This window comes from Microtus pennsylvanicus, chromosome 1, assembly GCF_037038515.1.
Source record: "Microtus pennsylvanicus isolate mMicPen1 chromosome 1, mMicPen1.hap1, whole genome shotgun sequence".
Taxonomy (NCBI): domain Eukaryota; kingdom Metazoa; phylum Chordata; class Mammalia; order Rodentia; family Cricetidae; genus Microtus; species Microtus pennsylvanicus.
The window spans coordinates 123,472,636-123,484,224 of record NC_134579.1 but is presented as its reverse complement, the minus strand read 5'-3'; the positions used below and the strand labels follow the sequence as shown (position 1 = coordinate 123,484,224).

Genomic DNA, 11,589 nt, shown 5'->3' with positions numbered 1-11,589 from the left:
ATTGTAGTTGAACATGCTATCTAGAGTTGGATATGTCCGTCCAGGCCTTTAATCCCAGGACTGGGGAGGCAGAAGCAGGCAGGTTGAGGCCAGCCTACCCCCGAGTTCCAGGCCATCCAGGGCTATTCAAGGAGACCTCTTCAACCATTCCCCTAAAACAAAAACCAAGCGCACCTTCCACCAAACTATCTGGATCAAGCACTGCTCCTGAGCCTGCCTGTGAGCAGATGGACAGGTCACTGTTCTCCTGGCGCCCTGCCTCACTAGGTAAACTAGGCTTGATAACACCAAGCGCACACCTTACGAGGCGGCTGTGATGGTTAGGGCAAAGTATTTAGCCCTTTCCTGGCCCACGGCTGCCCAGTCCCACAGACACACATCGACTCTTCCCAATAGATACTGAGGTGCCTTTTGCCAGGTCAAATAAGCAGTTATAATAATCACTGTGTGGGGGCTGGAGAGACTACTCAGAACTTACAAGCACTGGCTGCTCTTCCAGAGGACCCAGTTCTGTTCCCAGCACCCACATGGTGGCTCACAACCATCTGTAACTCCAGTTCCAGGAGAGCTGATGCCCTCTTATGGCTTCCCAAAATACTGCATGCATGCGGTACTCACTCACGCAGGCAAAACACTTAAAAAAAGAAAGAAAGAAACTCTGTGCTATAAATTCCTGGTGGAGAAAGAACTAAATGAGAGTTCTGCACTTGGGACCTTACATTAATCTGGGGAGTGACTTGTAGTCCCCAAAGCCAGGGACTGGAACAATGTCCACAGGGCAGCGAGAACTGGTTCCTCAGGCCCCTGGCCAAGCAAATGGGACTATCTAAACTGTCCCCATACCGGTGTCTTTTTGTTTGTTTTGTTTTGCAGAAAATTGGTTGATAGACTTAGAGGCAGGAAGTAGTGGCACTGTAGAAACTGTCAAGCAGGTTCAAGTTTCCTGGGTCACCATCCTCCATGGTTGCATCTGGACTCCAAAAGGGACTCCCTCGATACTGAAAGCACCCAAGAGTAACACTGGGGCTGGGGATGTACCTTGGCAGCGCAGACTTGCCTAGCACCCACAATGCATTCCCCAGCACCTCAAAACAAAAGCACCTAAAGCCAAGTATAGTAGAGCACGCACTCCTAGTACCCAGGAGGCTGAGCCAGGTGGACCTCTGGGAATGTGAGGCTGATGTGATCTGCACAGTGCACTCCTGGCCAGCCAGGGTCACACACTGACACCCTGTCTCAAAGAGGAAAAGGAGCAAAGGCTAGGGGCATGTGCGCGAGCATACACACACACACACACACACACACACACACACACACACACACACACTCACCCCCCCACACCTTTGTAGCTGCCTTCTCGCCTCCATCTAACTGCGATTTTTAAATTTATTTAGGGGAGACACGTGTACGCATTTGGATGTCAGAGGACAACTTTCGGGAGTCCATTCCAGGACTTCCACTATATGAGTTCCCAAGATTCTTCAGGCTTGGCGGCAAGCTCCTTTCCCTACTAAGCCATCTCAACTGACCCCTAACTATCATTTTAGCAACTACCCCAACCACTTGCCTAGGGAATTCTCCAGACTTCCAGTCTCATTTATGGGTTATGTGAGTGGTTTCAAAACAGGCTTTTAAAATGCATTGCTGGAGCTAACCTTCCGTCCTGTCGTTGATCAAAAAAAAGGGCCAACTTGGGAGTGGGAACCGTCAGACCCGAACAGGAGGGAACCCAAGCTCCACTCACCCTGATCCGATCCGATCCACGCTCATCTGACCATCTGACCTGGTTTTGGGGCCGGTCTCTCCAAGACAACTGTAATAATAGTAAGCGCCAGCACCCCACGGATGCAGGCGGTGGGTGATGAATGGGCTCCGCGCACAGGTTTGGACTCAGCGGGGATTAGGCTCCATCCCTGCGTGAGTCATGCCTGCGTGCGTCCGCCTCTAAGCCTCAGCCCCTTCCTCGGCCTGACGCTGGCCCGGTGACTCCCGCCCCCGCGCGGCGGAGACCCGGGTGATTGCAAACAGCCGCCGGCCTCATTAGGAGACGTGTAATTATCGACTGGCTGATCCGAGAGCGGGGGGGCTAATGACTACCGGGAGAGGCTGCGCCGCCGGCGGCCCATCGGGGGCGTCTGGCCCGCACCGTCCCGGCTGGCCGGGATCGAGGTGTTTTCTCCTGGTGTCAGTCATTCATCACTATTTACTAGTTCCCTAGGAACTCACTGTGCCGGCCCGTGCCAGTGAATCCTATCTACGCCTCCATCCTAACAATTCCTAATAATCGGGACTAGAAGGGAAGCTGAGCTCTAGGGACTTGGTGTCCTCCCTGACAGCACCCGCTGCCGTTGTACCTAGACCGGGGATCCGAACCCAGGCCTATGGTTCTGTTACACTAAGTGGGCAGTGAGCACAGGAGTGGACTGGAGCGCCCCAGCGCTGGGACTTTGGAGACGAATGGTTCCAAGGTTGAATTCTGGGCCTGTTCAGTGTTAGGTAGAAGACACTGATCTATCTGGGCCTGAACCGCACCTATAAAATGGGCGCGGGGCTGGGATTGAGACCGACACCAGGAAGTGTCAGGGACGCTATTTTTAGGGAGGCAGAAGAGTAGTGAGGCTGTTGTTCCCAGGCTAGATTGAACTCGGACACACTGTGGGTCTCTGGCACTCCCTACTGGCCAAGGAGGACGCTGATCTCGGTGGTTCTGGATAGTTGGTTATTGCAGTGTGCGAAAGAGAGAGTTCTTTGGTTCCCTAAACCTGTGGAAGATTGCGAATTTATCACGAATCTTGCAAATAGCTGTGGAAGATGTCTTGTTTTATGTTACCACATCCGGTCAGACGATTTGGGGAATACAAATTAATCCAGACATTCAGTGAGAAATCCCCGCCTGAGGCGGACGCATGCGCTCTTACTCTCTCCGGGGGAGGCGGGGCGTGGAGATTGACAGGGCACTCGGCCTGTCGGGCCCAGTCCCGCCTTCCTCCCGGATCCGGCGCGGACGCCATGGTGCGGTACAAGCACAGGTAAGAAGCGCTCCCCCCCCCCCCCCCCCCGCGCCCTCGCGGCGGGGTCGCGTGCCCCGGTCGCGCTCACCGCTGCCGTCTGCCGCAGGTACCTCCTGTGCGAGCTGGTGTCAGAGGACGCGCGCTGCCGCCTGAGCCTGGACGACCGCGTGCTCGGCGGCCTCGTCCGCGACACGATCGCCCGGGTGCACGGGACCTTCGGCGCCGCCGCCTGCTCGGTGGGCTTTGCAGGTACTGGGGCCCCGCAGCCGGGGCGAGGGAGTTGAAGTTACTAGGCTAACTGAAGATGTAGAATCCTTGTAAGAGCTATGATTTGACAGGTCACGTTAGCACGTTTTAAAATGTCAGATTTATCCCTTTTTAAAAGTTTAAAGCGCCTCTGACGGACGAGTGCACAGGAATTCTAAGGAAAAGCGGGATGAACTCGAAAGCCTTTTTTCTCCGAATGCCACATTTCAGCCCTTTACCGTACGCTTAAACTTGAATTCTGCAGATTAAATACGGTGGAGCTTCTCTCTCACTCCATTCGTTGACCTGAGTGGTCAGTGACTGCTTGACATTGGAAGGTCTATCCTAAAATTCCCTTTCAAGCTGCGTACCTTGGCCATGAATTTGTCGTAGCACTCGGGAGGCAGAGAGTGGTTGTAGTCCAGCCAGGATGACATAACGGGGCCGTATCGAAGGAAAAACAAAACCTTTCAAGTATGTTTTTTAGCAGGACTGGTGGGACTGGAGGGTTCAGCAGTTAAGAACATTTGAGGTTTTCAGTGGACCAGGATTCCATTCCCAGCACCACATGGTGATTAACTCTGGTCCCAGAAGATGACACTCAGCTCATACGTGGTGCATATACATACATGCAGGCAAAACATCCCAAAATTCAAAAAATATTACTCAGTGATGCATACTTCCATTGACTTTTGTCTAAAGCAGTTCCTGGCACATACTAGGGTTTTCCCTGTTTTTGTTTTAATGGGGAGTTTTCCAATTATTCCCTTCCTACCGTAGTTCGCTACGTCAATGCCTACACCGGAGTAGTGCTACTTCGATGCCGAAAGGAGTTCTACCGGCTTTTGTGGTCAGCTCTCCCTTTCATCACACATTTGGAGAGCAAAGGACACCGGTACTCGTGTTTTCTCAACACACTGCACGTGGGAGGTAAGAGTGGTGGTAGCTTGTGTGCGGTGGCTGTTTTCTTAAGTAACAGTTCTCCGCCCCTGCCCCCAAAGACAGCGACTGTTTCACAAACTGTTGTCCACAAAAACTCTTCATGTGCCAGGTACAATTAGAACCTGTCAGAAATTCCTGATAAGGTACAACCGGAGACAGCTGTTGCGGTTGCTGCAGAATTGCACTGATGAAGGTAAGCAACAGTCGGCCAGGGCAAGCAAGGACTGAGGCTCAGCGGGTAAGGTGATGCCCAAGGACATCTTTCTCTCCTCTAGGGGAGCAGGAAGCCATTAAGAAGTCTTTCTCGATAAGCCGTCTACTGGAGAAAGAGCCGCCCGAGGAGCTCTCAGACATTGCTGGTGAGGACACTGCGGAAGCAATAGAATGACCCTGTTTCCAGGCCCACTTGTGGGACCAGGAAGTTGGAGTTGGCAGCAGCGCCCCACAGTTCTCCAAACTATGAGCCAGAGCACAGGTCATGGCTGCCTTTACCATTCATGGTCCTAGAGGCTCTGTACAGAAGTTTCCTATGTAACCACTGAGCCGAGTGGGTGGAATAAATATTCTTGGCTTCCAAAGCAACATTCTTAAACTACATAAAGTATTGATATAATTCATGCTTGGCCAGGTCTCTGCTATCACACTGGCCTCGAATGTGCTGTGTGGTACTAGATGAATTTTAATATTCCTAGTCCCTTAATATAAGAATTCAGGCATGGTGGTACACGCCTTTAATCCCAACACCAGGCTGGCTGAGGTAAGCAGATGTTTTAGGCCAGCCCTGTCTACAGAGTGAGTTCCAGAACAGCCACAATTACAGAGAAGTGTTGGTGAGGAAGACTGGTGTGAAGCAGAAATACTGGTGACTAACCACCAACTACAATGACATACTCTAGGGTCGGCCCAGTATATTTTGGGACTGCAGACACCAGGATACCCGCCTGACCACTGATCCGGCGGCTTGATAAGAAATGTAGCTTTCAGCTGGCCCAGTGAGGCAGGATAGCACTTGGGAGGATTGCTGGCTTGAATGCGGACGGTTCCCAGATGGAGGGACTATCTGGGAAGCCTACTGTTCCCAATTAGCTCTCTGCCTCCTGCTAATGGATGAAATGTAAGATGCTAGCTACTTCCCCAGCACCATGTCTGCCTGTCTACTGCCATGCTTTCCGTGATGATTATGGACTCACCCTGTATGGTGGTTTGAATAGGTATGGCCCCTGTAAACTCCTGTGTTTGAAAGCTTGGTCATTAGGAGTTGTGGCCTTGTTGGAGGAATTGTGTCACTGCAGCAGCAGGCTTTGAGGTTCCTGTGCCTCAACCTATACCTAGTATGGCTCACAGTTGCTTCCTCTGCCTGTGGATCAAAATATAAAATTCACAGCACCATATCTGTTGAAGCACTGCAATGCCATGCTTCTCACCATGAAGAAAATAATGGATGAGACCTGAAACTGTAAACCAGCCCCAATTAAATGTTTTCTTTATAAAAGCTGCTGTGGTCATGGTGTTTCTTCACAGCCATAGGAAACCCTTTATGCCTCCATTAAACGACTGTCACTTAAAAGAAGCTTGGGGACAGAAGCTAAGACTATTCATCATTCTTCCTAAGGATCTGGGTTCAATTCCCACACACACTCATTCTCACAAACACATGTGAGGTAACTCCAGTTTCAGGGGGATCCAACACACAGACATGCCTGAAGTCAATTTTTTTTTTGAAAGCTATTAGGGGGTGTGACAGGGTCCAGAGCTTTCTTGGTGAAGCTTCTCTTAAAGAATCACCAGGCAAAACTCATACCTAAGTGCAAAGGCTAAGTTACCCTGGGGCTAGCTGCCAGCTGAGATCTGGTCAGAGTAGCCACTTCCTACAAGAAAAACTTCCAATTTTGCTTTTTTTTTCTACTGTAGCCACCCAGCCTTGAGCTCACAGCAGTTCCCTAAACCTAGGTGTTAAACCAGATATAGATATCCTAATCCTGCTTAATCCTAGTCCTCTGGATCTTTGACAAGGAGAATTTAACATGTAGGAGAGATTCAACTATTTTAACCGACCACAGAATTGTGCTGGCAAGCCAGGAAGCCCAAACAAGACCACACAGACTTTGGTTGAGAAAATTAACATCTGAATCAAAAAGACTAACCTACAGATGAACTAAGGTCAGGAAGGTGTCTCTCGTGAGTGTCAATACTTTATTTTGGTGTAAAGACTGGAAGCTGGAAAATACACTGTATTTAAAATTTTCTTGGTTCCCCTCACATTGTGGAACCCCCCCTCCCGCCCCAAGCTAATCAATCTGTTCAAACTCAAATACTTAAAAATTACAGCAGCAAAACAAAAGCACAGAAAGAAACCAGATGGAGAAGGTGCCTGGGTGAGTAGTGTCACTTGGTGTGGACCACCGAGGTGCTGAATAGGAGCTTCTGTTTCTGCTTCTTCCGTTTCTTTCCTCCTCTGTCTTCTGAAAGAAACAGCAGTCTTAGCCCACACCGCCACCCCAGCCTGCTTCACTCACAGCAGAGTGAGCAGGCTTTGGAATCTCTCTGCCACCCCATCCCTGCCTAATGACACGGGTGTCAGGTGAGCACTGAGGTTAATGTCTGCAACCACCCTCAACCAACTCAAGTGTCTACAGCCTAGGGGCTGGAGGGATGGCCCAGTGGTTAGGAGCACTTGTTGCTCATATAGAACACACAAGACCCAAAGCCTCAAGACCGGCAGGAACGGCAGCATATGTGGCTAAGCCTGAGCCCAGCGCTGAGTGAGTTTCCGCCCTTACCAGAGAGAGGGTCTGAAGTAGCTGGTGTGTCCAACTTCATGAAGGCTGCTTCAATAGCTTGGCTGAAGGAATTCTGGAAACTGGGCACAGGAACACGGTCAGAGTTATCACTCTCCCCATCGCTGTCCACAGGGGCAGGAGGAACCAAGCTATTATTCTCATCTAAAAAACAAAAGTTAAAATTCTAGAGCTCTTTCTTGTTTAAAGGAGTTGGTCCTAAGTTGCCCTTTCCTGTCCAGCTCTCACCTTTCTTTGGAGCGGTTTTGGGCACATCTGCTTTTGCTTTCCCGACCCTCAGCATCTGCCAAGTGGGGACAAAAGGAAGAACGTAAACGTCTGACCAATACCCTTTTCCAGCATCAGCCTCCACAAACTCTCAGCCCCTCTCTAAAGTGTCATGTCTTCTCTGCCATGACTTAGACAGTGGTGAACCCCAAAGGACTTTACTCCTTAGGAAACAGGTGAAGAATACTAAGGATAAGCACAAGAGGTGCTTACAGTTTTAAATCAGGAATACTATTTCTGATGTTCTTTCCTGACGTTCTCAAGGCTGGCATTGTGGTTTATACCTATAACCCCAATATTTGGGTGGCTGAGGCAGGAAAACTACCTACAATTCAAAACCAGTCAGGACTATATATGAGTTTAAGGCTAGTATGGAGCCTAGAGATGCCAACTCAAAAAAACAAATTAAAAAACAAAATTTAGGGGGCTGGAGAGATGGCTCAGAGGTTAAGAGCACTGGCTGTTCTTCCAGAGGTTCTGAGTTCAATTCCCAGCAACCACATGGTGGCTCACAACCATCTATAGTAAGACCTAGTGCCCTCTTCTGTGCAGGCAGAACACTGTACATATAATAAATGGATAAATCTTTAAAAAACAAACAAAATTTAGGGTAAGTAGCATATACAGTATACCTTTCCAATTTATTTTTATTTTTTGGAGGTGGATGGGGGCAGGTCTCCCTACATAGCCCTGGCTGTCCTGTTCTGGAACTTACCATGTAAACCAGGCTAGCCTTAAATTGACAGAAATCTACCCGACTCTGCTGGGATTAAAGGCATTTGCTACCACACCCAGCCTACCATCCATCTTAATGAAGCATATATATGGATAACTGAGCCTCCTACTCTGTAAAAGCCCAACAGTGCTTTTTACCCCTTGTTACTTTCCAAATATCTCAATTATCACTGTTTAAATGCGGCCACAGACTGCATCTTACTTAAGTATAGTAAGTCACAACAGTCCCTCTGCCCTTAAGGAACTGTCTTCATTTACATGGTAAGGCCAGCTCTAACTGTGGTCACTGTATGTATCCTATCAGTATTTGTTCTTGTTTTTATAGCCTGGGCTGAGCTGGAACTTGTACTGGGATTATAGGCATGGGCTTCTGCACTGAGAAACCTACAGAGGATCTCTCTACTCCAGTCCACCCACACCCGGCATAGGGTTCAATCGAGCCTGCCTTAAGTTAAAGCTTGTGTCCCAAAGAGCGACACGAATATTCAGGATAAGTTGTGCTGTGCTAGCAAGTGCTGGTTTCCCTGGGTAATGTTTTTTGTTGTTGTTGAGGGTCTTCTATACCCCAGGCTGGTCTTGAATTCTTGATCCTCCTGTCTACCTCCTAAGTGCTGGGATTTCAGGCATGCTCTTAAGTAACCTTTATCTTTTACTGTGGTGATCTTCCTAGAGTTCATGATTTTTAAATCTGAATATTATGACATCTGATTCTACCTTTTTTAAAAATGGTGCTGGGGTTCAAACCCAGGGCTGGACTCTTATTTTTAAAAGACAATTTGAATGCATCACCAATATTTATTCTCCAAGAAATATTTATGTGTTTAATCTTAAACTAGTCATGAGTAAACAGACAAATCCAAACTATAGGCCAGGAGTGGTGGTGCACACCTGCAATGCCAGCACTCAGGAGGCTGAGGCTTGAGAATCCGAAGTTCAAAGCCAGCCTGAGTTAGATGGCAAAACTACAAACTGGTCTGGATGTTTCAAAACCACTCATTCAAGGGGAACAAGACTATAATGGGCCAAAAGAGGCTGAAGACACTTAAAAACTAGATGTAAGGAATCTCTGAGAGCATCCTGAACTGAGAATGAGGAAGAACACTGGAACAAGTGGGGAGAAAGCAATACCCTGGAGTATTAGACATGGTAACAACTGCATTTACTGGATGTGACATTGGTTGTTCAGAGAAAATACTACTGTCCTCAATATGCCTCTTCTGGGTATGGAATGAAATGCCACCGTGGTATCTGCAACTCTCTACACAGAAAAGAGAAAGCATCCTGGCTCAGGATCACTCAGAGACTGAGCTATGCTGCAAGTTACAGAATAGCCTGCACTCCTATGCGAGACCTTTCCCAAACAAAACAAAAAACCCACAACCACAGGGGGAGAGAAGGGGAAAAAGAAGAAAAAACACAATTTGTGACTCCGGGTAAAATATAATGTTTGTGATACTATTCTTTCAACTTTTCAAAAGTAAAACTGAGAAGAAAGAAATAGTGTCAGTAAAACAGTTTTCAACAACTTAGCTGGCTCACTAATAACCCCTCTGAGGCAGGAGGATTCAAAGTTCAAGGTCACTCTTGACAGAGCTAGTTTTAATGAGATTCCAGCTAAAGGAAGCATATAAAATTAAGCAAATGCCTATAATCCCAGTACCAAAAAGGCCATGATAGGAAAATACAAATTCAACACCTCAGTCTGGCTTACCACGCCGTTTAATTCTGGTCTACGCCTCAGCACAGAAGACCATTATTATCAAGTAGACAGTCTCCATCTTTTTCCTTTCGAAGGTGTACTCATAACCATCCTCCTTACCCCAGTGCAGCAGCTAATGGCACGAGGCATTTACCATCAAATCTATCTTTTACTTACTTTCAACTTAGGAGTTTACCAGACGTAATCTCATTGTAAACTGAGAAGCAGCTAGACAACTGGGTCCCAACCTTCCTAACGCTTCGACTCTAACACAGTTCCTCATGTTGTGATGACCCCCAACCATAACATTATTATTATTATTATTATTTTTTTTTTTTTTTTGGTTTTTCGAGACAGGATTTCTCTGTGGTTTTGGAGCCTGTCCTGGAACTAGCTCTTGTAGACCAGGCTGGTCTCGAACTCACAGAGATCCGCCTGCCTCTGCCTCCCGAGTGCTGGGATTAAAGGCATGCGCCCGGCCCATAACATTATTTTTGCTGCTACTTCATAACTGTAATTTTGCTACTGTTGTGAATTGTACTGTAAATATCTGATCTGCGACCCCCAGGTTAAGAACTAATGATCTAGACTAACGCATTATTATTAAAGATTCTAAGGTCTGGCTTCCTGTGAAGCTGTCCACCCACCTGTCTCAATTACCTGAGCACAGATCGACAATGTGTTTGCTTGTTGTCTTCCTACCTAACCACCAAGGAATGTGGCGGTGGCTAGTTACAGGGTAACTAGGATGACCTTTCCCTCTCAAGATGTAGAGGATTTAGTCTACATTATATAAATATTACTTACACCCAAGATCCTAGAACCAGTTGAAATTAACTGATGCAGCCCCTCACCTAGGACACTGTCCACTGATCTTAAATAATTAAAACTTGGATTCTCAATAACTAGTAAGAACTCTGTTCTTGAGAAAGTCCCCCACCATAGTGCATCTGACGAGCAATCCAACTGGTGGTTGGCTGCCCTCTCCATACATCTGCCCTCAGCTACTTCTTGCTGCTTAAAGTTCCACTACACAGGAAGCTCTCGCCCATCAGGAGGCTCTCTGTCCAGCTGTACTAGGCTGAGGTGCAACGATCCCTGGATGAGGTTCCCAGACAAGCAGCAGAGCTCATGTGGGCAAAAGATTTACCTGGGCAAAGGAAAGGAAGGGAGAGTCTTCTTCCAGACTCCCAACGCAGAAGGAGGGACTGCCCTGACTGGTAGTGGGTGACAAAGGGGTCAGCAGAAAGTCTGAAAGGGAATCAGAGACCTCATTACATGAGTTATGTTCCAAAGAATGAGCATCCTTTAACAATAGCCATGAAAGCCAGGCATGGCGACACATGCCTGTAAACCCACAACCCTGAAGGCTAAGGCAGGAGGGTGTTTGATGTCAGCTCCGGCAATGTAGTGAGTTCCAGATCAGCCTGGCTTGAGAGCACCTTACCTCTCAAGAGAGGGAGGGAAAGAGGGAGAGAAGGAAAGACTAAGTCAGGGCTGGATAACAAAAGGTAATCCTTGATTCAAGTGTTTTTTTAAAAAAATATTTATTTACTATGTATAAGATATTGTCTGCACATATGCCTGCAGGCCAAAAGAGGGCACCAGATCTCATTACAGATGGTCGTGAGCCACCATGTGGTTGCTGGGAATTGAACTCAGGACCCCTGGAAGAGTAGCCAATGCTCTTAACTGCCGAGCCATTTCTCCAGCCCAATTCAAGTGTTTTAATTCTGACATGTTCTTACACAACAAAAACACTGTACATCAACCTACACCATGAACAGAGAAGGGATTTCTTCACGTCACTGCAACACTGGGATGCAGCCCTTCCCCGGAAAGTGTTTACACCGTCCACACAGGCTGGCTTTCAAAGCTAGGGTTGCTCCTG

At 47.9% G+C, this 11,589-nt stretch overlaps 2 protein-coding genes across 5 annotated transcripts in view; one reads left to right on the top strand and one right to left on the bottom strand.

Annotated features, from left to right (window-relative positions):
* Positions 1-2,956: 2,956 nt before the first annotated feature.
* Positions 2,957-5,691, top strand: Pop5 (POP5 ribonuclease P/MRP subunit). The gene is made up of 5 exons (XM_075982412.1): positions 2,957-3,029; positions 3,118-3,260; positions 4,038-4,187; positions 4,309-4,392; positions 4,475-5,691. Exons 1-5 carry the CDS (start codon positions 3,010-3,012, stop codon positions 4,585-4,587), a joined length of 510 nt encoding a protein of 169 aa, XP_075838527.1. The 5' UTR covers positions 2,957-3,009; the 3' UTR covers positions 4,588-5,691.
* A 682-nt stretch (positions 5,692-6,373) lies between these two features.
* Rnf10 (ring finger protein 10) overlaps positions 6,374-11,589 on the bottom strand; it is a 38,499-nt gene continuing 33,283 nt past the window's right edge. For 2 of the 4 annotated variants that reach the window (XM_075982380.1, XM_075982370.1), the window contains exons 14-17: positions 10,849-10,949; positions 7,226-7,280; positions 6,980-7,141; positions 6,374-6,661 (exon numbers count right to left, since the gene is read on the bottom strand). In XM_075982380.1, coding sequence (XP_075838495.1) covers positions 6,585-6,661; positions 6,980-7,141; positions 7,226-7,280; positions 10,849-10,949 — 395 coding nt within the window. In that variant the 3' untranslated portion in view covers positions 6,374-6,584. The remainder of the gene's footprint in view (positions 6,662-6,979; positions 7,142-7,225; positions 7,281-10,848; positions 10,950-11,589) is intronic. The other 2 variants (XM_075982389.1, XM_075982397.1) reach the window with 1 other exon arrangement.